This window comes from Chanos chanos, chromosome 6, assembly GCF_902362185.1.
Source record: "Chanos chanos chromosome 6, fChaCha1.1, whole genome shotgun sequence".
In the NCBI taxonomy this organism is placed as follows: domain Eukaryota; kingdom Metazoa; phylum Chordata; class Actinopteri; order Gonorynchiformes; family Chanidae; genus Chanos; species Chanos chanos.
The window spans coordinates 43,606,962-43,631,995 of record NC_044500.1 but is presented as its reverse complement, the minus strand read 5'-3'; the positions used below and the strand labels follow the sequence as shown (position 1 = coordinate 43,631,995).

Below are 25,034 nucleotides of genomic sequence, written 5' to 3'. Positions count from 1 at the left end.
TAACTGTCACCGGTTGTTAAAGGTTTTTGAACCCCGCGGTGAAACTGTTTGTTTGTTTCTTTGTTGATCTGTTAAGAAATTTGTGTTGAGGTTTTTGTGTTTGTTTAGATTCTTTAGATTCCGAAGTTATGGAAGAGCAAAAGAAAGAAAAGATTTCGGAGTTAACGAAGAAAATGAAGTCCCTTCAAGAGCTTCTAAACGAGAAAGAAGGCGAGCTGAAAACCATCTGCCTCAGAGAGGCCGTAAGTGATGAGTGACTTACTTTTTTTTTTTTCTTTTTTTAAATATACCCAGTTGACCCAGTTGTTGTAGAAGCTTGTGTCCTTCAACGTCATGTTTTCGTTTTTGCTTCTTCAGGAGTTGACCGGCAAGTTACCTAAAGAGTACCCTCTGTCCGCGGGCGAGAAACCCCCCGCTATTCGCCGACGCGTGGGGACCACGTTCAAACTGGACGACAGCTTCTCGAATGATGAGGTTGGTAGAGCCCATATACATGTCCTACTTTATTCAAATTAAAGAATTTCAAGTATCATTTACAACCTGCCCTAAATGTTGTTTTGTATGTCTATCATCTCTGTTTAGGAAGTGCACTGGACATGGTTCTATGTGTTAAGAAAAAAATAAAATAATAAATAAAGGAAGATCTAGGTTGGTTCCCTTGCACTTATCTTCCAGTGTTTTGTTGATTTGAAGGTTGATTCCTGTCAGGATCCTCACTTGAGAGAGCTGGAGAGTAAATTTACTTTACAGCGAGGGATTATTGAGGCGATGAAGAAGCTGGGCGGAGATTCTGAGCTGTGCAAGACGGCAAGGAGGAAGAGAAGGAAGGAACTGGTTGATGCCATGAAGAAACTCCAGGATATCGAGAATGAGATAAACCATTACAGAGCAAAGTGTGGGAAGAATCCCACGCAAAGAGCCTCCCTCATCATCGCTGGTACGATCCTGTTTTTCATTTCTTTTGTTAAATGTGTCTTTTTTTTTTTTTTTTAATAACAGTGAATGTGTGATCATAGTCAGACTGATGGGGTCTTCATTTTATTGGCTCGCTCATAGAGGGAAAGGAATGAGTTTTTTTTTTTTATGTTGCACTGTGTCTGTTCTAGTCTGAAATTCTGCTTCAGGACATTGATCTCTGAGGAGATAAAGCTCTGTTTGATATAAGATGTCTCTCTGTAGAGAGAAAGATTAAAATCTGGTTAAAACCTGCTCCAGCAGACACAGAATGTACACAGTTTGCGTAACAGTCTTATCCATGACTCAACTTTACCTATGACTAGTAAAGAGAACAACGATGACGATGATGATGATGATGATGATGATAGCAATGTTTATGTTGACGCTGATCCCGCTTGTATGTCGTTCTCAGATGATTGTGACCTCAGCTCCCTCTGTGACAGCCTGGGTCTGGAGGACGGTGAGTGTCGGCCTGGTCAAATCAACCCTCACACTCCCGCCTTTCTGGGAGTCTGTCGTTAACTGCCTCTATGAATCTTTTAACTCTAAACTACTTTTTTTTTTTTTTCCCCCTTTTCCCCTCGTCTCCAGATGAGTCGCAGATAGCTCAGAGGCCACGTTCCCGCTCCGTGCAGTATTCCAATCACGCGGATCCTACAGACGGCCTCACGGTTCCTTTCAACGCGTGTAGGCGAGCCTCCTCCACGGAACAGTACCAGGACTCCAACAGGTAAGAACAGCCAGGCAGCTCCTCCTCTCCCACGGCATTGAGCCGGAGCAGCAGATATAGCAGCAGTATATGTATTTATTTGTTTGTTTATCTATTTATTTCGCATTTTTTTTCGTGTTCTGGAAACTTGGGGGAGCGGCTAGTAAGAACCTGTCGAGAAGAAGCAGGGCTACATTCCTGCCAGCCTCACTCAGCTGCCTAAACAATCTCTCCCTTATCAGCCCGGCCCCTTCCCTCCTCCCTCCATAAAAATAGAGAGGGAGAGAGAGAGGAATAAGCAGGTTTCTGCTTGACAGCTAAAGACGTAGACAATAACCACCAAGCGACCCAAAGAAAACATATGGTCCTGCCCAGGATAAGCGGTCTGGATCATATCCAAAGAAAGATTAAAGAAAAAAAAAAGGTGTTAGCGGTATGACCATTTACTCTCTGATGTGGGAGATTCATGGAGTTCAGTTAAAGATGAGGGTTTATTTAGTTAATCTGGTTTCATTTAAGGCTTTGCCTGTTTGGTTAGGGTTACTTGATCAAATGGCACTCAACCAGGTGTAAACCAAAAAAGCGTTGCATCTGAACCTACTATTTTTATTTTGTTTCCAACTCTCGGACTTTGTTCCTGTAACGATAAGAGCTCCACCTAAAGGAAGCAGCCCTTGTGAAGCCATTGTTCTTATCTGTGTTTCAGATTAAATTATGAAGTCCAGGAATCGCACTACCACGGTCCCAGAGACGTCTTATCGACCCACAGCAGCCCGTCCAGGCCCCCGTCCCGACAGCCGCGAGACGCCCGTAGCATGCCCCCCACGCCAGTATTGACCCGAAATGCCTACAGCAGCATCCAGCTAAGGTACAACACCCAACACCACCCACACAGTGGGCTTTCTCAGCAGACTTATTTTGGAATGCTTTCAAACGGCCAAAATTCACAGTGAATTCAGGGAGGGAAATACTATGCTTTTTTTTTTTTTTTCCTGCCAGCGAGAGTGGCAAAGTGACCGAAGTATTTTAAAACTTGAACCAGATCACATATGTTTTTTGTTTGTTTGTTTGTTTGTTTGTTTTTTTTGGCACGTGCAGGTCGGATGACGGTCCGCAGCACTTCCGACAGCGCAGCGGCAGTCTGGAATCCCAGTCACAGCTTCTCCCAGCGGAAAACGGCCCCACGGCACCCGCTTTCCACATATCTCCACCCCGCCGTAGCAACAGCACGGAAGTCCTGGACGACGGTTCCTCGTACACCAGCCAGTCCAGCGCGGAGTACTACGTCCCGGGCAACCACGGATCTCGAGCGCGGGACCGCTACAGACGGCGGAAGGGAAACATTTACGCCAACACGGGCAGCATGCCCAACCTGGCACAGAACAACACTCACTGCCACGGCCAGCAGCCTCAGGCGTGGAGCACGGCCTATTACGTCACCGGATATCCCAGCTACAACGAGCCGGAGCCCTACGCCAACGGATCGTACGTTTACGAGAACGAGGTGGAGGGCCACTACAACGTCAATCCGTCCTATCACACGCCCGCTTACCGTGGACATGACGCTTACAGTTGCTATGGCAACGACGAGATGGACGGCACGTCTCACCACCCGTACGCCACTCTTAGGCAACAGCGGAGTCGGCCGCCGTCCAGGAATGAGCACATTCCTAAGAGCGTCCAGAAAGCCATGGTGGTGGAGCAGCTCCGAGGCTGGTACACCCGGAACACCCAGAGACAGGCGTCCTACGACTATGAGAGAGGTTCCCAGTACAGCATGGGTTACAGGACAATGCCGTCCCAGTACGGCTACAACAACCGCGCCATGTCCTACACCACAGGTAAATATCATCCGGAGACTTATAGTGTCGTCGCTCTCACAAGTCTATAGTTTTTGCCTTTCTCTCTGATTTTTTTTAACGTGTACCGTTTGGCCCATGTGTGTGCAGAACAGCTTCATTTATAGGTGTAAGTGATCCCTACAGTTATCCTTGGGTTTGTCTCTATCTGTTGGAGGTTCTTTTCAGCCTTTGGTTCTAGTCTTTACCTTTTTTCAATGAAAGTGTATCTTGTGGACTTTGCACTGACTTATCTACCAGTTTTAAATGAGCTTGTGTCGGGAGGTATTACTTATCTAACTGCCTGTGTCTTTCACTTTCTGTTGCAGTTGCCACACCCAGTCATGCGGGGAACTGGCACAGTCAGCGGCAAGTGGGTCTATCGGAATACGACATGCCTTTGCCCACACAACACCACCATCCGCACCAGCAGTACGGCTACAGCTCAGTCCAGTACAGCCACCCCTCCCACAGCAGGTGAGAGAGATGCCAAGCTCTGCTCCTAAAACCCTGATCTTATTAGACTGCACCTGATCCAGCTTAGCCGCCAAGTCAAGCGCCGGTGCCCCTTTACAGTGAATGGAGTCATCTCAGAAAACCGAATCACAGTTCTGTCTGATCCGCTCTTTCCACTTACAATAAAAGCCTTTGTTACCCCCCCGGGGTCGATGTTTTTCCCTGATCTTTTTCTGTTTTGTAGTCATTTGCGCTGGGGAAGGGAAGAGGGTTGGGGGGGGGGGGGGGGGGGTAAGGGGATTGGAAAGGCCAGCAAAGAGCTGCATTTACAGTAGAGCACGAGCCAATTACGACGGCAGCTTGCCGGGGATTACGGGTTCTGCAGAGTTGATGGTTAATGATTAAGAAACGTTTCAGAGGAAGACCCTTCTCACGCTCGTAATCGATGGCCGCTCTCTTCGTAGATACGGCCTCAACCAGCACGCAAAGTGCACCTGGATCCGCCGACATCACTCCACCTACTCTCCTGCTCTCTCCCCCTCCTCTTCCTCCCTCTACTCCTCTCTCCCTTCTCCTCGCTATCGGGTTGAGAACATGGGTTCTGGTCCTCAGCGGCCTCACAGCTGCAAGGCTGAGAGGGTTCATGATCTGGCCTTTACTAATTGTAGCCCGTGATAGTAAGTAACTATTCCCGGTGTGTGGGTTTGCCATTTGACGTCTTTGACGTGTTTTTTTTTTTTTTTTTTTTTAGTGACCTGCTTTTTGCTTTTTTTTTTTTGTTATCTGAAGTAATCTAAACCAAACCCGTCTGGTTTGTCTGCTTTTGTGTTCTGTTCCCTTTGCGTGGTTTGTTATTGTGAGTGGACAATTGCATGGCTTTCATTTTTCTATTCTGTTTTGTTTTTTGTCTGTTTGGTTTTTGCATTTTACAAACACACACACTCTCTCTCTCACTCTCACACTCACACACACACACACACACACACACAAATACATATTCCACTGTTATGTCTGATCAACCACTTTCCCTGTCACACTAGCCCAAACTCCACAGTGTCTCATCCATGACCCTCTCGTGTGCAGATATCCCCCAGACTATGAGTGGAGCTGCTCTGGTAGGAGAGAGAGAGCTCCAGGCTCTTTAGAGATGTTTGGTGCAGTTTCCAATGCTACTGGCCACGAGAGTTTTAAACACTATTGACAGATTTCATCAGCATGAAAGAAGAGGGTGAGCTGCAATATGTCTATGCTAAATTTCTTCCCATGGTGGCGGATACCTCTTACGTGGGCTACAACAGTCTCTCTCCACACACACACACACACATACAATCTCTCTTTCTCTCTCTCTCTCTCTGGTTGCCCTGTTCTGTAGTGTTGTTGAAATGGCCTACGCACACTGTGGTGGTGGGGTTATGGTGCTGTGTCTGTGATAAAAACATCGGTGTCTCGTTTTACAAAGGACATGTGACTCTGCTTCTTTGCTTTGATTGCTGTGCAAGTTGTGACTGGTGGAGCGTCTGTTTTTTCTGTGGTCTGTTTAAGGTGTGTGAATGTTTTAACCCTCCATTGAACAAATGACTGTGTTTTGACTACGGAAAATATACATCAAAGGTATCTGTGTAGGACGCGCAATTTTACATCTATTTTATCCAGTCTTAAGATAATTTATGTAGCACAAGGGTACATGGACATGAATGGCTTTCAATAGCAGTTCTGAGTGTGAGAAAGCTTATTCAAAACACATCCACTGATTGGCATGACACACAGACCACTTCTGAACCAGTCACTGTCTATGGTTGTCTACGAATTTAACGGTTGCTTAAAACACATCACACCCCGACCAGTCACCGTCTGTGGTTGTCTGTGACCGTGTGTGGTTTAAAACCCTCCGCCCGTGCAGATGGATTTAGCAAAACCTGTCCTCTCTGGCACGGTGGGCTAGTTTATACACAAGGGGGTTAAAACATTCAGAGGAGTGTAATTTTTCAATAACACACGCTGTAAGAGGTTTTGGGCAGTTTGTTTAATGCACTGCTGACACACCTCTCCTCTTGTTTCCTTTCACAGGTCATATGTAGATGTTAACCAGGTGGATGCATACAGCCAAATGAATGACAGTTTTGATTCAGAGGACCAGACACTGTACTGGCATGAGGACTCTAAACCAGGAACTATTGTATAGGAGTGACAACCTTTTGTTTTTGGCTTCTCTACTACTTTTTCATGTGCCTTTTACTCAACCAACAAGGTTTTTTGTTTGGCTCCAAAGAATGAAAGAAGTTGCCACATCTAAGGAATGTTACCTGACTGGAATTCATTTTTTTTAAACCCTGCTTGGTAACTTTTTCAAAAGAAAACCCAACACATTCCTGCCAAGAGAGAGGAACTCTTCCGGAATGGTCTGGATCGCCAACTTTTCGAGTGCGTGTGATGGTAGCACTTGTGTTGGGAACTGAATTGCACTTGGACACAGTTCCTGTGGCCTTTTGAGGGTTTGTTACTGGGCCGAGATCATCGTGCATTTGGGACAGTGACTCTATATGTCGATGCAATGACCCAGAACAATCTTCAGTACTCATGGAAGGATTAAAAAAAGACAAAACAATGCAGTCACTGCACAGAGATAAACAGAATGAAGGAGTGAGGCCTTAACTGGTTTCAGCAGGTTAAAGAGCTTCACATGTTGTCTGTGAACGTTGTTTATAGCTACTGAACTTTCTCAATACCTTTTCTCTTGGGGACAACAAAAAAAGGTTGTTGGCATTTTGTTTACAAATGTTGTATACACTTGCAACACCTTAAAAAGAAAAGAAAAAAAAGACAAAGTGCTCTTTTTTTGGGGTAAACACACTGTTGTGCAAAATGCTAATTGTGTCCCTTAGTCACTGTCTCCTCTTCCCCTCTTCAGACAATAGCAACTGTTATTGTTCTTACCCATCCCCACTCTTTTATGTGTTCATAAAGACTGGAGTCATTTTAAAAGACGACGCGCTGCTTTGCACTTGCTCCGAGAGACTAAGGAAACGAGACATTAATGTTGCTTTGCACCAGTCGTTGCAAAGTGTCGGAACTCTGAAACCCAGTATTCTGCTAAATTCAACCAAGTCAGTACATAACTACAAAGTAGCCCGCCCCCCCCATGCTACTCCTGCTTTCTCATCAAGCTTCCTGCTTATCTGTCAGTTATTCTCAGCACTCAGTCTTATCTCGCGCTCTGGTTTTTGTTGCTCTGGAAAGCGATGCAGATTCCCAGACAGTGAAAACGCCTAATGCATCTGAAAATGCTGGAAATACAAGCCTGGTGCTCTTTCTCTCTTTCTCCGCAGGAGAACGTTGTATGTATATGTTTATACTGTGCATAGAATTTTTAATACGTCTTTGTCCGTTTTTAGAGAGAATTCCCTTTTCTTTTTTTTTTTAATGTTTTTGAAAAGCGTGTAATATATAGTAACCGATTTTGTTAAGCTGGTTCTTAGTAATTTGTACCACTGAGAGGAATTTGAATTAAAAAGTATAAACACTGAATCATAAATATTTCCGTGTTCATTCATTAGAGTGGCGTGTACAGGCAACGTTACATCAGAGGATACATCCAGGAAACTGATTTCATCCTAAAGCTATCAGGCTGTTTGATCTGAAGCAGGACAGAAACAGCTACGCTGTGCAAACTAGGTTATTTGAATTTGACAGAACCGCTTTTGTAAACCGTGGTCAACCGTGGTCTTTTACTCCAACAGCGTTGGAATCATAGTGAGTTTGTTCGAAAAGGATTCCGTCAGAGATTTTCAGGATACTTAAGATTTAAGTAAGATACATTTAGTTTAATTAATCAACAGAGCTAATTTGCTCCTTTCTGAGCCAATGTGATTAGTTTTAATGGATTTTTCCAGAAGTCCATTAAATTAAGTGCAATGCATCTGAAGTTGTTTTTCTACCCAAAGTTTCAGACTATAGAGTAAATGCTAAAGCCCTACTTACGCCATGATGCTGAGTAAGCTTTGCTAAAACACTGAAGAAATGTTTTGGCTAGCATCTATGGAGATGATGGTTAACATCTGTTTGAGGATGTTAAAAAAGACAACAACGGTTCTGGTTTGAACCATGTTTCCAGTCATGGTCAGGCTCTTGTTATTGCTAATAAACATCCACAAATCTCTTTGGCCGAATTACACAAAACTGGATTACTTTAACATTGAGTAGACTCAGGAAACGCCCGTTGAAAAGGGCATGCTAATTTCTACAGACAGATGTGTTCCTAGTTTGATCTGAAATTCATTTCAATTCCTGTTAAAAAAAAATGTTTTAATGAATTAAATCTGCTGACTTGGTTTCTAGAGCTGTCATTGCACAACTCTTCTGATGTTTAAAATGAATAGCCAAATAAATCCAGAGTGAAATGTTCTGTTACTCTGAGAACATGAGTCCATATTTAGCAGAGTGTTAGAAGGGCTAATCAATCATAGTCAGCAGTTTAATCTTACAATGCATTGATTTATTAAGGTATTGTAAAAATGGAAGCCAGAAATCTAATTTTAACTACCCACATAATATTTTCCAATTCAGTTGGGTTTTTTTTCCCCTTTCCAGCTGCAAACAAAAGAGGTGATCGTCAGTTATAACCAGCATAAAGGTCTCCCAAATTAAGAATTTAAAAGATCATTTATGAAGGGATTTGTATCTTTGACGCAGCAATAATTAATATGCATGTGTTAGGTTGTGGGTAACGTGTGGATATTTGATATTAGTGTATTCTTACATTGCCTGACAGTTTCTGAGTGGTAAAATCTCATTGCAAAATTGATCCACGCTATTTTAATCGATATATGATCAATATGAATGCATGGGGGACATTTTTGTGTGTTGAAAGTGCCTTCAGCGCGTTCCCAAATCAATGTTTCTGTTTCATTCTGAAAGACAAAAATGTCACAGACCCATGAAGAACTGTTTACCATGCCTAGGTTTCTCCTCATTGCTGTCAGAGTGACAAAAATGTAGCACGTTTCTGCCCCCTCTGCTCCGACACCAGGAGAACCTGTTTAAGAAACATGACACGCCTTACAATTACCCAATAAACATCGCCTTCCTCCGGTGGGCAAACATTCATATGGGTTTTCTGGTTGTAGTCGTGAGGAGGCATAAACCTGCGCCCAGACAAACCTGCCTGGTCAAAAGAAATCAACGTGTAATTTTTTGATCATTTTCGTTTAACACCAAAGTATGTCAGTTAACACCCAAAAAAAAAAAAAAAAAGTACTATCCATTTGGTCTCAATTTCATAGGAATAAGCAAAGCCAGAACACAGGAAGCTTAGATAGAATTCCTTTGATCCCTATCTTTTGATCTCTAGTCTTTTGTGGGAGTTAAGTTCCATCACGGCACTCCTTGTTAGCCAAGTATTAAAAGTCACTCTACAGAGCATTTGAAGCGCTTCTTGTCGCCCATCCCTACCGCCCCCAACTCCACCCCGACGCCCACGCAGCCGGGGTCACAAGGCTCCTCAGAGAGAGACAGAGGGCTCTATTTTTGTGAACTTTGGCCCTGGTCTAGTCCAGTTTCTCCTCTCTCTCTCTCTCTCTCTCTCTCTCTCTCGCTCACACTCTCTCTGAGTGGGTTGGGCTACGTGTTACAGCTGTTCTCTTGTGTCTCTCTCCACCTCCCCTGTAGACAGCAGCTGTGGTAAGATTTCAGGAAGGCTGACCACAGCTGACACAAGACTAACAGAGACAATGGGCCTCTATTTGTGCGTTCTCAACACACACGCATGGCAGGCACGCTCCCCTTTAAGTCAAGCACGGTTAGACGTTGAGCGTGTGCGAAATGTAGTTTACTCAGTTTACACACAGTCAAGGCTGTTTTTAGAGGCTGTGGGTGTAACACGTCCACCCTGACACAAGCTCAAACCACTGACCTCAGGGTTAGGAGTCCCAACAATGTCCTAGCAAGTCAGCGTAAGCAGCTCAGTTAACCACGATGCTACCATCGTCCGGCCCACCTCTGGGCCACGCTGGGCTATTAAAACTAGGTTACCAGACTTCACAGTCTCTCTGAACTCCTAGAGAACATTTTCAAGTCGTTGTGAGAAACGCTGTGCTAGAATGAGCCACACCTGAAGGTCATCCCTTATGATGTCATCATTAACCTTTAGAGGTTGGGGGAGGGCTGTGTAGCCACAGGGCAACTAAAGCTGTGCACATCAAAGGTTTTTTTTTGGTTTTTTTTATGTGTTTGACAAGTCAGAGAAACCTCTAATTGTGTATTAGCTCCAAAACCATCCAGAGTCAGCTCACGGTACTCTGTAATAAATGTTTAGTGAATGATGGCGTGTTTACCTTTGAAAACTCAACTGTCACCAAGTCAGGTTACACAGAGAGGGGCACGTGTCATCCACAGCATGTCTATCAGTCAAACATGGCCTTCAGCTAAAACCTGCTTCTGAAAATGAATATTTCTTTGTGTATTTGTTTAGTTTTTGGTGAGCCTCAAAAATTGCAGAAAAAGATAAGACTTGTTTTTTTTTTTGCTCTAAACCCTGATATGAGCCTACAGGCATGAAGATTAATTAATAAACCTTTTGAGCTGTAGCTAGTGCCACGGATTCATAGCTTTGGTATTTGTTAGCTACTAATTGTCTTATTATGTAACCTGCTGAAATGGGGAGGTTGGCATGCCCAAACCTGGTGGGCTCATATTTTCTCTCCCTACTGTTGTCTGCCACAGAACACTGAGAGGCAAAAATTAATCAAAATTTTCATGGTAATAATAATAGGATTCAGATCAAAGTAATGTTCAGTGTGTAATTACTGTGGCTACAATTACATGGTTACATTACAACAGACTCAAATCAGATCGAGGACATTTCTCCTGGAGGCAACAACACCAAATGGCCACACATGGGTAGAAAGCTTTACATGTAAAGAAGACATTTATTCAAGGGACACCACACCAAGAACAGAAGGCTACAGTGGAAATTAAGGCGCCTGTTTTGAGAGATTCCTCCAGACAGCTGCCGAAGAGAAGCGCACAAAGCCCTGCACTGTATTTTCAAACGACTTACTTTCAAAATGAGTTTTTAGCCAGCCAGTGTGAGTGTACGCGCGTGTGTGTACGCGCGCGCGCGTGTGTGTGTGCGCCTGTGTGCACGTGTGTGAATGCTCATACACAAACGCACACATATTGCACAACAGTTTGTGTTAGGAACCCCTGAAGGAAAAGTACTGTGGAGGAGACATAAATCACGTTTTCACATGTAAGCCTGAGATGGCAAACAAAACGCCACTCTCAGCAACCCCCCCCCCCCTCCTCTCCGCACCTGAGCAAACCTGAGTACGTTTTCACCCCTCTCTGCACCCCCTTCTTACACCTCAGGGTGACATACCAAAAAACTGAGCATGCGTGACTCTCCCGAGACCCTCCTTTTCTTAAATCTTTGTCGTCTTCACTCGCAAAAATACGTTTGACAAAAAAACTGACTAAACAAGCACTCAGAGGTTGAATAATTGGCTGTAATATTTAAACGTGAAAAAGTAAACTTCTAGGCTATAACTCAGTACAGGGCTTTTAAAGAGTTCAGGGTGGGGAGATCAACAGAGCAGGGATTTGGTACTCTGTTTTTAAACGAAAGCATATGAAAAGCGTGGAGTTGCTGACACAACAGAAGAGTCAAAGTGACTGAGTGCAAATATATCTGCCCAAACCCGGCACTCAGGAGCAGGGTCTAATCCACCGGTGTCTATTGATCAGGACAGAAGGGCAGGGAACGAATGATAAGAAATAGAAAGAATCCAGCTCTCTCTTAAGGTGCTGTCACAACAATCATTTGGAAAGTTGGAATCTGACACATTCGGGGTTTTTTTTGCTTTGAAGTCCTCTGAGACTGTTAAAATCCGACTTCTCAAATATTTACATTGAGACAGTTCAATGCTTTACCGTAAGTCCCCCGTTGCTATGGATCTCACTCACGTACACAAAAGGCGTAGCGTGATGGATTCATTTTTTTTTTTCTTTCTTTATTTGCATAGTTTAAGGTTCAGTCGCTAGTCCTTCAAAAACGACACTTGAAAGCAACCAGCCCATGGAATTACGCTGTAAAACAAATTAAACCTCCCAATCATTTCCGAAACAATGCTAGCTTCGCTTGATAAATGCTTTTTTTGGCATAGATTTGTTCTTATTTTTTTTAGAATAATATTAAACATTAACAGAAAAGACAGATCATTTCAGAAAGGTAAACAGCCTATTCAGACATGACCTTCATCAAGATCTACAGCCATGATGACATCACCTTGACAAATAAACCAATGCTTTGTTTCTTTATGAGCTTGTCTCCATTCCCAGATCATTTAGACACAGTCAGGGACAGAGAACAGGGGGGGGTGTTTCAGAGAGCAGGTTAAGTGAAAACTCACAGTTAGTTAGCCATAGCACTCTTCTATTAGGAGGTTTACTACTTTTTCTGAGTTAACTAACTCTGAGTTTTCACTAAACCCTCTTTCTGTAACACCCCCCAGATCACAGCATTATGTTATGTCACATTAATTACAATATCCTCTGCATAAATACTCTCTGAAGATGAATACAATGGAGAGAAACAGCATTTTAAAAAGTAGTTAAATACAGTAAAAGCAAAACGCATATTTCAATATCCTGAAAATACCTCAATGCGTCTTGGGTGTGTTCATTATTATGACAATAACTGTCATTGTTGATGTTGATGTCATCTACAGCCACCAAAAATAAAATAAAATGAAATTAAATAATAATAATAATGATAAAAAAACTCAAATAAAATACAGAACTGTCACTCAACTCAACTCCACATTTAGAACAAAAGAGAACACAAAAATACAATTACACATCATTTCCATGACATACTGAGAAGACTACACTGAAACACCTCTCTAGTAAACACCCTGATGAGTTTAACGTTCTGGAACATTCGGACGTAGCACTCTAATCCACCAGTTTTCTGTTGCTACAACATTTGCTAACCCAAATGGTATCCAGATGAAACTAGCTGAAAGTTATTAAATGGCAACATTGTCATTTTAAGCCAGAATATTATTTTAGATGGTGCTAGGTGAAATGTCAGAATGTTTGGGTTATGAATGGTGGTACAGTAGACACACAGAATTGGTGATAGTCGTTCATCCAGTTTTTCTTTTCCTGGGATCCAGGGCAAAGAGTAGAGCGCTTCTGTAATCAGTGTACTCAGGAAACATGTGGGCAGAGTGGGTGAGATGGGGAGGGATTTCAGCATAAGTTACCAAGCCAAAACTGTTTGTCTCAAAATATTCAATGTGCGTATGTGAGTCTCTGTATGTGTTAGTAAGCGTGTATGTGCATGTATGTGTATATGTGTGTGTGTGTGTGTGTGTGTATTTGGAGTCAACTGTGTGCCTTTGGAGTGTGTGGACAAAACACATGAGCCCTCAGGGGTGATCTTTTGGGATACGGGTCATCCAAGTCCACTTCATTCTTTAAGTTTGCTCTCTAGGAAATCCTGGATCTTGTTAAGGTTCTCCTCTTGTTGGCCTAGGGCCTCCAGAATCAGGCCCATGGGAGATTTCTTCAAGCCTGCTCCTTCAATCTTGTTCTCCAGTTTATTTTTCATGTTACGGAGGCGTAATGAAGCATGGGCAAAGATCACTGTCATAAAAAAGAAATTATAGAGTTCAAACCACTCACTGTTACATACATTCTTATAAGCATAGTTCCTTGACATTTTTCAGTGTAGGCATTTGTATATGTAAAATGGTTGGGTTTTTTTTAAGTAGATAAATATTTGTCAGTATATCGAGTATTCATTTTCCATCCACTTTGGTTTGGGCAGCATAAATATTATTAATGCGCAATACATAAACAATTCAGGTGCAGCCAGTAGCCAAATGATGCCACCTCTCTATTGACCAGTACAACTGCATTTCTCCCATGAAACTTACAGACAAGAGGGAGGGTGATCCCAAACATGAAGACCATGACTCCTCCAAACATAGACATGACACAGTAACTGGCCGTCATCACCAAAAACACAAACATAGAGGGGTACTGTTTCTTGAAGTTCTTGATCACAGCTTTGTTCTCTCCTACCCACACAGATCCCAGAAACACCAGAGTGACCACTGTGGCACCCATGAACATACCCAGTGGATTTGTGAGTCTGCAGGAAAAAACAAACAAACATACAAAAAAAAAAAAAAGACACGTCAACAACTCTGAAACGGGTCATCCAGGACAAACTCACACCAAACTGTGACCACGTCTTTCTATGGAAGGAAAATGCAAGCCTGACATCTAGGGGTCAGACCTTCAAACTACAACAACAAAAATCATAAGGCAGAGAGTTAAACTTTTTATTTATAGATCGATAATAAGGTTTGAAATCAATTCCAACTTAATTTCTTTTTTAAGCAGTGCTTGCCAAATACCACTTCCCCAGGTACACAACGGGCAAATGTTGCATTTTAACTGTCTTTTCAACAGCACTGACTCCTCATGGGACCTCAGATGACAAGTGTGAATGACATGAGCCACGTGACTAGAAATTAGTGCTGTTTTTATATGATAATAATATGGAAGGGATATCTGAAACTTTAGCATGAATTTCTAGACAGATGAACAGGTAACACACGCTTATAATTAAAGAGATATGCATTTCCTCACTGTCTGTACAAAACGATGGTGAAACTCTGTATAAAGTGATGTGTCATTGCAGCTGTTCCTTAATCATACTCTCATACCCCCCAGACGAGAGCATTAAAGAGGAAAGATTACTGAGTTGGAGGCCCATAGCAACCGTGGGTGATCAGGGTCAAACACACTGCCAGTGGTAACCTATATTTAGAAAAACTGACTTCATACATTCAAAATGGACTAACATAATACCAGAAAGAATCTACAACCATTGTGGGTTTTTTTTTTCTGAGACAGTGTCAAAGTTTGAAGCAATAACAAAACACTTTTCAGAAGGAAAAAAAACCCCATCTATCTGCTGAGTACGATCATCTTGTGTCGTGCACCAACGGTTACGGACATATGGCTTTGCTCTAATTCTGCAGTAATGTTTCAGATTTACTTAAGCTTGGAATAAAATATTAATGTGACATTTAACCTCAACTACTTACTGGCCGTGGCTGCCATCATCACACCTCAGTGACGTTACACAAAAATATCGCGATACTTACCTGCTTTAAATCCAATAATAATGTGCTTAATTTGCGTTATGTGCCGACATTTCGACATACTCAGTTTCTTCGTGGCAGTAAAGCGGAAAAAAAGCATTTCCTGAAAGACATTTCTGGCTGCGTTGAACTCCCTGAACCAAATAAACGACCAAAAACAACGCTGATATGTGTGCGTGTACAACTAGATGAGTTACAGACATTAACCACAGAGAATCTTATTTTGTCAGTACCAATACTGTTTGGACGAAAAGGGAAGAGAGTAAGTAGTCAAGAGAATGCAACTTACCCCACTAGCAGGAAAACAATTATTGCCAACGCTAGATAATTTGTTTGGTAATAGAGTAGGTTACAAAGAACCCTATTGTTCCATTTCTGTAAATCACGAACATCGGGTTTTGCAAATCGCTCTGTGCCTGGGAAGAAGTCATCCCAGGACCGTAAAGGTGCTACCTCTACTTTGGCCATCTGGTTACAAAGTGAAGCTAGTTTTCGACTCCGGTAACTTCTTGACAGCAGGCATTACAATGTACAACTGTTTCCATTTCTGTAATCTCGCGGTAAAATAATACTGGAGAAGGGAATATGTGTAGCTGGAGTTTAATCTCGCGATATGTGCCTATCCGGTCCCAGCGGACAGCTGATGTTGCAAACAAACTTTGAACTATACGGTTGGCTCCATCACTTAAAGATCTCTGTTAATGGTATTGACTGGATAAATGAGGTATTGACTTTAATTAAATGTGAGTAATTAGACCACATCGTTCTGTTCAGAGTTCATTCTGCGTTGCCTCTGAGGATGAGAAGCTCAGCGGATTTAGACGTTGGAATGATCACAGAGATGAGAAACTTTCTGGGTTTACGCTGTATTTATTTACAAAAGACCTTAGACGCAGCCCTGAAGGACACGGTCAAATAACTGCAAAAACTATCCCCTAACACCTGTTGGCACTCCGTTGCTGCCAGTTGCGCTTGTTGGTTGCCATTTCCTATGTGTAATACATTGAAAGGCATGTTTTTATCTTTAAAATAGTCTGATGTGTTAGTAGTTTACTCATCTCGAATCATTTATAACACTCCAACATTTCTGCTAATATTTGTAAATTTATATAATTTATATTAGTTGAAAAACTGTTAAGAAAGTTCAACTTTTGTAAACTGCTGCTGTGGTTCAGTGATCACTAATGCGATGTTGGTGACTTTAAAAAACTCATGCTTAGAAATGGTAGGCGGGAATTTCTGAAGTGAGCCAATGAAAAAAGTCTTTTGGAGGTGGTCGACTCGAATAGCCTTACCGGTGTACTACAAGCAAGAATTTCATTGGTCAAAAAATCATTTTCTTCCAATGGATATCAAGGATTTACCACATATGCTACCGCCCTCTTACGAATGTTTGCTGTCATGGCGGACATAGAAATAAGCAGGCGTGCACTCTAATGCTATATATCGGTTGCAATATCCGTTTCAGGTAACTAAACATAGATCGTAAGAATGCAGTGCATACTTATGTAATGATAACGTTTGAACACTCTGTTACGTACATATCAGCAGTAAATGTTTTTGTTCAGCTGTCTTGAGACAAAGAGAAACTGAAAACGTGACAGCAATGTCACTTGCAGTCTAACAGACGTAAAGATGTTCGTAACCCCAAGATTATCATATTAACATCATTTGTGTTAAGCGACTGTACTGCTCGTGTCAATGGACAGTCTCATCTGTTTAACGATCTCTGACTCGGTGGTGTGCGATTTTCTGAACGATCTACAGAAAACTACAGACTTAATCTTTGTTTTCAGAAACAGATGTGGGGACGAATTGTTCGGAGCGCTGCATTGATCAACAACGTTCACGGAACATTGTGTCAGAGGCAGCTATTCACCATGCAGCTGAAAACCGCGGAGTTTCAGTCATTATTCACGGATGGGCTGACTGGCATAGCAGGTATACGTGAGCTGTTGTTAGTTTTTTTTCACCTTGATAATTCGGAATTGATCATCATATTTCGTTTCATTCGTTTTTTTAAAGCAAAGAAGAAGCAGTGATTGTATGAATTCGACTACTTCAAATAGACACTCTTATACAGTAAAATATAACGTACGGTGAGCACAAGACTGTTAACTGAAGTCAGAGACCCCTTGTGTTTGTGTAGCTGATCTTTGATGCATCCATGTCCCACTCAGAGTTGTTTGAGAAGCACAGTCATGAGCTGAGAATAGCAGGAGGTGCGGTCAGGGACCTCTTGTCTGGGAAGCGACCAGAGGATGTGGATTTTGCCACCACAGCAACCCCGGAAGAGATGAAGAATATGTTCAGCGGAGCGGGAATCAGGATGATTAACAACAAAGGCGAGAAACACGGGACCATCACTGCTCGGGTGAGACCTGATGACGAAGATCTTTTCACTGCCAGAGAGAAAGACATGAGCCTTTGCATTTGAGTTAAAAACTGGCATAGAAAGCTATTTTGATTTGGCTTAATTCAGATATTATGTGATGTTTATATTGCTATGTGCCACAGTGTGAAAGGGATGTGTTTATGTATGCGTGTGTGTGTGTGTGTGTGTGTGAATACACACATGGTCCTGTGAGTAATATTATGCCTTTACTATAGCTTCACAATGAGAATTTTGAGGTGACTACACTGCGAGTGGACGTGGTGACAGATGGACGACATGCAGAGGTGGAGTTCACCACTGACTGGAAGAAGGACGCTGAACGCAGAGACCTCACCATCAACTCTATGTTTCTTGGTAAATCTTTGATCTCCTCAAGTTTATACACTCATGTTGGATGGCGTAGAGGTTTTAGGTAAGACTTATTAGCTTCCCAGTGTGAGGTCAGTCGAGTTGATTGATTAAAAGCTGACAGTTGAGAGACAGACACAAGAATGCTTGTAAGAAGCACAGTGAGTTTTTAATGAGATGAAGACTTGTCACAGCAACAGGGTCACGATAGAGCGTGTGCTATATCCAGCCTAACTAACAAAGACCTTGACACAGACTTTCATAGTTCAGATCCACAAAGGCATGTACATATGAGAAAACAGGGATATTGCATGACTGTAACACAAAACATCCCCTGAACAGACATCACCTTCACATATGGTGTCACATGGTGTGACATGCTGAGGTACAAGATGACCTGGTAGGTAATATATCTGTCACCTTGGTTCCCTCTAGAGCTATCTGTAGAGTTGCACAGATGACAATAGACTTGTTTATTATGTTCGTTTGACCCAAAATATCTGAGTTACCATTGTTATGGTAAATAACAAATGCACAATTCAAAGACAAGAGAATCTGTCATCATTCTCTGCCCAGAGCAGGATTTGTCATTGTAGCCTTCTGCAGCATGTCTTATCATCCAGAACTCTGTCTGAGGATAGCAGAGAGGGGGAGAGGAAAGAGAAAGAAAAGCACACACACACACACACATTGATTGATTAAAAACACAAACACATAGAGTGTGTACTTTACAAACAGATAGGGTGGCTTCAGTACTACATTAAAGGTCACTCCTGTTTCTTAGAGATGGTACTGGGGAAGGACTTGTAGGCAGCAATGCTTTGGTTATAGCCAAAGGGATATGAAGAGAACATGGTGGGTAAAAGTATGCTGGTAAAATGGGAAAAGGACTGAACATAGAGCAAAGAAAATCCTAACTGAAATGATGCAGCGTATTCCTGAAAAAGAAAAGAAGTGATAAAACGTGATAAAATTGAAATTCATTTGAATACTCATTCACGATTACCTGAAAACAGGTATTGCTGTAATGAGTTTAGCTTATCGGCTAAAATAATCAAAGCTAAACCCTTCTGTCAAAATCTGGAAATAAAAAAGTGTATTTACCATTAATACACTTACTATTACTATTCATTGGACTGAAAGGACAACTATCATAAATGTAATAATTAAGTCACAGTTTTTAAGGTCCATCTGTTACCGTAGGATTAGACAGTCCTAGAGGGGGCTAATGCTAATGTACTGTACCAGCAGATGTGTGTTATGTTTCATATGTCAGTCATCTTGTGGGTTAAATCTTCTTTGTATGACTTTCATACTACCCCAGGTTTGGATGGAACGCTTTATGATTATTTTAAGGGTTATGAGGACCTCCAGAACAGGAAGGTGCGGTTTGTAGGCAGCGCTGCACTCAGGATCCAAGAAGACTATTTGCGAATTCTGCGATATTTCAGGTAATTCAAAGACAGAGACTCAGAAAAAATGCTTTGAATCCATGTTCCATTGTTTTAATATGTAACATTTTTATTTTAAACAAGCCACAGTTGTCATAAATGGCGTGATTATTTTACACTTTCCACCTCAGTTCCCTGAATCTCTTACGATACGTAATATCAACTCAGTTCTACATGGCATGTGTTACTGTCTAGCATAATGAACTTGATTTTAGCTGATCTTTTCCAGATCTGTTCCTCCCTGTTAATTACCCATTTATCAGGCTTTCTCTGAATTGTTCATTTGTGTCCCTTCTCTCTGGCTGTCTCATCCTCACTGCCACAGATTCTACGGACGAGTGGCATCTGAGCCTGACCAGCATGACACGGAAACCCTGCAGGCCATCAGGGAGAACGGCAGGGGCCTGGCGGGGATCTCAGGGGAGCGGATCTGGGTGGAGCTGAAGAAAATGCTGGTGGGGAACCACGCTGCTCACCTGCTGGAGCTCATCTACACGCTGGATCTGGCAACATTCATAGGTCAGATTCAACCCCAGGAATCCGGGCTGTTTTGTTTCTTTCCGAGATCGATATTTCGTTCTGTGAACGGATGGTTGAGATGGATGTCAGTCTTACCAGTGTATTATTAGACATGTAAATCTATGCCCAGATATAGCGTAGAGTTAGGTTTGTAATCTGTTTGTTTCGGAAGTCGCTTTGCATAAAGGCATCTGTTAAATGAATGAATGTAAATGTAGTGTCGATTTCAATTGTTGGTTGATTTTGGGTTGGATAAGTGTGTGTCAGTTTTGACTGCTAGCAGTGCTATTTTGTTGAATGAATTATCTTTTTTATTGCATTCGTAGCACGGGACCACTTAAAAATATGCTATATTTTTTTCTCTGCTTAAACAGTTCTTCTAACCGATATCAACCTGTAGATGATTTTCACGTTAATCCTCTGTTTTGTTCTTTTGTCCTCTCTGAGAGTTTTTTGCAAATTTGTGCCAGAAATGACAAGTTTTTACTAAACCGATAAGCCATGCTTGTCTTTCCCCAGGGCTGCCAGCAGAAGGCAATGTTGAGGAGATGAAGGAGGTTTGGCAACGGGCTCATAACTGGTCTCCTAAGCCCATGACCGTGCTCTCCGCTCTGTTCCGCAGCTCCGACGACGTGGAGAAGTTGGACCTGAGGTTGAAGATCTCCAAGGAGGAGAAAAACCTGGGCATTTTCCTCGTCAAGCACAGACGGGATCTCATCAAAGATCACGACAAACAGGACAGCCTGAAACCCTACACAGATTTCATCATCGATGTGAGTTCACTTTTTCTTTTTTTTTTCTTTGTCTCCCACAGTATTCGAGCATTATGTAAGTGACCTATTTGGTTTTACCCATTACCTAAATTCTGAGTTAATAAGAAACCAAATTACAGATGGGTGTTATGAGTCTTTTTCCGTCCATTTAGAATATTACGAATGGAACTGGTTGGTTATGTTGGGTTCCTGCTCAACAAATAATAATAAAATTAGTCAGAGCCATAAATACCTTTTTTGCTGTTAAGGACATGATTAAAAGTGTTCCGCATGAAAGAAGTTGGAACATTAATGTCAAGGTCTAGACTAAACAAACTTCAAAATCCATTAAATCGAACTGGTATTGAACAAATCTTTATGGCCTTGGTATCCAAAACCTGTCCTTCCCGCGCATGATGGCTTTCCATTTAAAGTCCTCGAAAGCCCTGCGGTAATAATTCGGAGTAACAGTACTGTTCTCACAGGCTTGGCCTTTTCTATTTACAATAAGGAAAACAAATATATAACCAAAATAAAAAAAAAAATTAAAAAAACCCTTGATGTTTTCGTTGCAGTGTCGGGAACCAGATGCCCAGAGCAAAGTGTGTGAACTGCTGAAGTATCAGGGTGAGGAGCAGCTCTTGGAAGAGCTGAGCAGATGGCACATTCCTCGTTTCCCCGTTAGTGGGCATGACCTACGTAAAATGGGCATCACCTCTGGTAAAGAGATCGGCACCATCCTGCAGAACCTCAGGGACATCTGGAAGAAGAGTCACTACAAAATGGGCAAAGAGGAGCTGCTAGCGACCGTTAACACGTCCTGACCACACGCTGGGGGGGGTCGGACAGTCGTCATAACCGTTGACGCCTCTGCGTATCCATACGCAACCCATAAACTCAAGGGTTATCTAGCGCTCAGCCCTCTCACTTCACGGTACATAAAAGTGTTACGCAATAATGCAGGCCATCTAAGCGAGACAACAGGAGTCCCGTATGACCGACATCTGTAAAAAGCACTTATATACTCCTTTTCAACCTTACAGGGAACATGCCCCGCAACACAGGTGTTGGAGGGTTTAGAATGTGTCCCAAGAGTTCAATTGACTACGGTCCTCTTGGTTTTTGTTTTTTCGTTTTCTTCTGCTGTCTTTGACGACATATATGGGTCTGGGAATGTTTTTGAGCATGTACAGAATCCAAGTAGAAATATTTGTTTGTTTTGGGCCTGACTAGTTTTTGGAATCCAATTTGTAATTTATTTCAGCACAGATAAAATTAACATTTCAGTTCATGTTGTGCCTGTGGAAAGTTTGCCCTTTCTTTCTCTTGTTATCAGCTGGTTGGCATATGTTAGTCATTTTTTATTCATATCAATCCTGAGATTAATTTTTTGAATGGTTCATCCAATTTCATGAGGTGATTTTTTTTTGGTTAATATTTTCCCCTAGTAAATATTCAGCATGAGCAGTTATCATTAAATGAAGATGCACTTTGAATGGCATGGGAAGAGTGTCATTTCTGAGTAGCTCCAGGGTTGAAGACTGCCAAGACTCCAAATTGGATAAATAGAGCTCTTTCATTTACTTACACAGTGTGTTTCGAAGCTTATATAACTTAATTCACATGCTATTTTGAAATAAAAATAGTCATAATTTATTGAAGGCCAGTTTTTCCTGGACACACGTTTTCTGTTATGTCCCCATAAGCCTCAGACGCGTCTAACGGTGAATGCCATTAAGTACAATAAATTAAGACAAGAAAGGATGTAAGATACTCAGTCGTCTGAGAGATCTTATACTGGTTGTGTATGTGTGTGCGTGTGCGCGCACGCGCGCTGGCATTTGGAATTATTTTGTTGTAAATACAGACAAACGGTAAATTTTGTGCACGAATCCACTGGATGAATGTTTATTGTAAACATTACGACACAAATATTTAAGTATGTTGTTTTTTGGTTTAACTTCATGTGGTAATCGGTAGAACACTGCTCCTCTGGTTCGGATGGCAAAAACGCGCATCACGTTGAGTTACAGTGGGTCGGAAATATGAGCATGGTGCTGAAGGATAGCTCCTCCCTTTTCCCCCACCGACCCAAATATAAACCATCCACCCTAACCGCCTCCTGTCAGTGGAATCCAGTCGACCGTTCTCAAAACACTGCCACATGTTTAATGCTTATTTTCCTTACTTTTGGAAACTTTGAAATGTCATGAAAGCTTGCATGCTATACGTTACCTTTAAAACGCGATTTTTTTGTGCTGTAGGTTAAGAATCTACTTTTAAGGTTAAGAGGGTCTTCAGTTGAAGTTTTCAGTTCCTCAGTATGAAATGGTTAGGGCAATTACTGTTGTATTAATTGAACGTATCATATCAAAATCGTATTTTTATCTCAGACTCGGAAAATTTAAAGTAAAGCGGCAATGTCTTTCTTTAATATCACTCTGAGCAATTTAAGTTTAGAAATGCAAATAACTGGAGATCAACCTCGAGACGAGCATTTGGCTCAAGTTGAAATAGCCCTTCTAAGTATCATCTTTCTGAGCGCCGCGATCCTGAACTTCGGACTGCTGATGGTGTTGTGGAGAAGGCGAAAACAGATGTCCCGAATGCGTGTGTTTGTTTTTCATCTGTGTTTGGCAGACCTGATGGTTGCTTTCTTTCAGGTGTGCCCTCAGCTCATGTGGGATATAACGGACAGGTTCATCGGTCCCGATTTGGTGTGTCGGCTGGTAAAGTATTTGCAAGTCGTTGGCATGTTTGCCTCGACTTATATGATTGTAGTGATGACCATTGACCGGTATCAGGCCGTTTGCAACCCCATGGTCACATTCCAGAGAAGGCGGGCGCGCTGGAACGTTCCTGTTTGCATCGCATGGGCCATCTCCCTCACCGGCAGCCTCCCTCAAATTTTCATTTTCTCTCGGGTTCAGATTGCCCCTGGAGTATTTGACTGTTGGGCTAACTTCATTGAACCTTGGGGACTGAAGGCATATGTGACCTGGACAACGCTGGTCATATTTGTGTTGCCTGTTTTGACGGTGATAGCGTGTCAAGTGCGCATATGTCGAGCAGTCCAAATCAACTTTTACATGAAAACGCACCAAGACAAAGAAGAAGGAATCAGACATCCGCTTCCATCCAGGGCAAGCAGTGTGGTCGGGGTGTCAAAGGCGAGGATTAAAGCAGTGAAGATGACAGTGGTGATTGTACTCGCCTACATTATATGCTGGGCTCCATTCTTCACGGTTCAACTGTGGTCTGTCTGGGATGTAAACGCTCCAACTGAAAGTAAGCTTGACGATTAATCAAAATAAATTCCTGAAATACTAAGTTGTCCATTACTTTTTACGCATTAGAATAGTTTAAAGTAAGAATTCTGGACCTCGGTATGAGCCTATATATTTATACTCGATGAGAAAGGGTAAACTCAAGTATTTGTGAGTAACCTCGTGCGTAAAGCAACAATTGTAACAGCGACTGAAAGTTTACTTCTAAATTATTATAGTAGCATAGTAGCTTTTATGAAGCTAAGGGGCAGTTCGTAACGCCATGCTTTCTTTTGTGTATTTCAGCCGCGACATTTACGATCCTCATGCTCTTGGCAAGTCTGAACAGTTGCGCCAATCCGTGCATCTACCTTCTCTTCAGCGGAAAACTGCCCAAAAGATTGGTTGCTTTCGTCTGCCTGGACCAGAGCGATATGAAGGACTCAATCCCAGAAGAGGCTACGATGGTCAGTTCATTGTACATGAGTTTCAAAAGTCTGTCGGACTCTAGGTGAAAAGAGCAGACAACGTGAGCCAGAACGCAAACTCACAAACCTGTCAGCATGCACGCACGAACACCTCAGCTCTCTAATGACATACCCACGAGCTTCGTGGATTGTTTCAACGCGAAGAAAACAAAAACAAAAAGCTAAAACACAAACAAAAAAAAACATAAGTAGGCTGATTATGCCCTCAAATAGCACGTCGCTTCTTTAATAGGCAATCTCTTCTGCTGTGTTTGTGTGGTTGACCTTGTGAATTGGTGGATGCTTTTAATGAGCTTGTGGTTGTGCTGTCATTGTTGCCCACAAAAGACCTGCCCAAACTCTTGTGAAATGTTTGATGGTTCATATGTTTGTGCAAAATGTAACGCTGACGCTATGGAAATTTTAACTACCTTGTAATAACAGAATTTTTATGTAGATGTTTGGACTGTGCTTATACAATCCGAGCAAACAGCAGAAAATACGTGCTCATCACAGTGTGATGCAACGGCTTTTGAAATTTGAATGATATGTTGTTTTCTGAACTGTTGACTGTGTGAACAATTCACTGTGATTGTTCGAAGAGGACGGACAGTATAGAGACTTTATTTATTTCCTAGTTCATACAGTGCGAACGTGTTGTATTGAATTATCATAAGCATTCAATCATACGCTGACAAT

At 42.1% G+C, this 25,034-nt stretch overlaps 4 protein-coding genes across 6 annotated transcripts in view; 3 read left to right on the top strand and 1 right to left on the bottom strand.

The window, feature by feature from the left end:
* Nucleotides 1-7,448, top strand: part of frmd4ba (FERM domain containing 4Ba) — a 43,032-nt gene extending 35,584 nt beyond the window's left edge. Inside the window, exons 15-23 of one of the 3 annotated variants that reach the window (XM_030777129.1) lie at nucleotides 109-242; nucleotides 358-474; nucleotides 709-937; nucleotides 1,370-1,417; nucleotides 1,549-1,687; nucleotides 2,415-2,534; nucleotides 2,765-3,507; nucleotides 3,834-3,981; nucleotides 6,028-7,448. In XM_030777129.1, the coding sequence (XP_030632989.1) occupies nucleotides 109-242; nucleotides 358-474; nucleotides 709-937; nucleotides 1,370-1,417; nucleotides 1,549-1,687; nucleotides 2,415-2,534; nucleotides 2,765-3,507; nucleotides 3,834-3,981; nucleotides 6,028-6,142 (1,793 nt within the window). In that variant the 3' untranslated portion in view covers nucleotides 6,143-7,448. Of the gene's footprint in view, nucleotides 1-108; nucleotides 243-357; nucleotides 475-693; nucleotides 938-1,369; nucleotides 1,418-1,548; nucleotides 1,688-2,372; nucleotides 2,535-2,764; nucleotides 3,508-3,833; nucleotides 3,982-5,043; nucleotides 5,640-6,027 lie in introns of those variants that run through there. The other 2 variants (XM_030777128.1, XM_030777130.1) reach the window with 2 other exon arrangements.
* Nucleotides 7,449-12,771: 5,323 nt separating this feature from the next.
* On the bottom strand, nucleotides 12,772-15,641 carry arl6ip5a (ADP-ribosylation factor-like 6 interacting protein 5a). Its single transcript, XM_030777442.1, has 3 exons — nucleotides 15,427-15,641; nucleotides 13,899-14,116; nucleotides 12,772-13,605 (listed from the first exon to the last, which is right to left on the bottom strand). Exons 1-3 carry the CDS (start codon nucleotides 15,603-15,605, stop codon nucleotides 13,430-13,432), a joined length of 573 nt encoding a protein of 190 aa, XP_030633302.1. The 5' UTR covers nucleotides 15,606-15,641; the 3' UTR covers nucleotides 12,772-13,429.
* An 887-nt stretch (nucleotides 15,642-16,528) lies between these two features.
* On the top strand, nucleotides 16,529-21,670 carry trnt1 (tRNA nucleotidyl transferase, CCA-adding, 1). Its single transcript, XM_030776365.1, has 8 exons — nucleotides 16,529-16,605; nucleotides 16,934-17,078; nucleotides 17,318-17,511; nucleotides 17,748-17,886; nucleotides 19,205-19,331; nucleotides 19,657-19,850; nucleotides 20,370-20,623; nucleotides 21,178-21,670. The coding sequence occupies exons 2-8, from the start codon at nucleotides 16,940-16,942 to the stop codon at nucleotides 21,424-21,426; spliced, it is 1,296 nt and encodes a 431-aa protein (XP_030632225.1). The 5' UTR covers nucleotides 16,529-16,605; nucleotides 16,934-16,939; the 3' UTR covers nucleotides 21,427-21,670.
* A 1,352-nt stretch (nucleotides 21,671-23,022) lies between these two features.
* Nucleotides 23,023-24,383, top strand: avpr2b.1 (arginine vasopressin receptor 2b, tandem duplicate, 1). Its single transcript, XM_030776366.1, has 2 exons — nucleotides 23,023-23,890; nucleotides 24,175-24,383. Exons 1-2 carry the CDS (start codon nucleotides 23,023-23,025, stop codon nucleotides 24,381-24,383), a joined length of 1,077 nt encoding a protein of 358 aa, XP_030632226.1.
* Nucleotides 24,384-25,034: the final 651 nt, after the last annotated feature.

Bases quoted from the DNA above. Each gene is read 5' to 3' on its own strand.
- arl6ip5a (XM_030777442.1), bottom strand. From the start codon at position 15,605: ATGGCCAAAGTAGAGGTAGCACCTTTACGGTCCTGGGATGACTTCTTC. The intron at 14,117-15,426 runs GTAAGTTGCATT...TTTTTCCTGCAG, and splicing joins ATTGTTTTCCTGCTAGTGGG to ACTCACAAATCCACTGGGTA. The intron at 13,606-13,898 runs GTAAGTTTCATG...TTTTTATGACAG, and splicing joins GATCACCCTCCCTCTTGTCT to TGATCTTTGCCCATGCTTCA.
- trnt1 (XM_030776365.1), top strand. From the start codon at position 16,940: ATGTGGGGACGAATTGTTCGGAGCGCTGCATTGATCAACAACGTTCAC. The intron at 17,887-19,204 runs GTAAATCTTTGA...ATACTACCCCAG, and splicing joins CATCAACTCTATGTTTCTTG to GTTTGGATGGAACGCTTTAT. The intron at 19,851-20,369 runs GTCAGATTCAAC...GTCTTTCCCCAG, and splicing joins GGATCTGGCAACATTCATAG to GGCTGCCAGCAGAAGGCAAT.
- avpr2b.1 (XM_030776366.1), top strand. From the start codon at position 23,023: ATGTCTTTCTTTAATATCACTCTGAGCAATTTAAGTTTAGAAATGCAA. The intron at 23,891-24,174 runs GTAAGCTTGACG...TGTGTATTTCAG, and splicing joins TGTAAACGCTCCAACTGAAA to CCGCGACATTTACGATCCTC.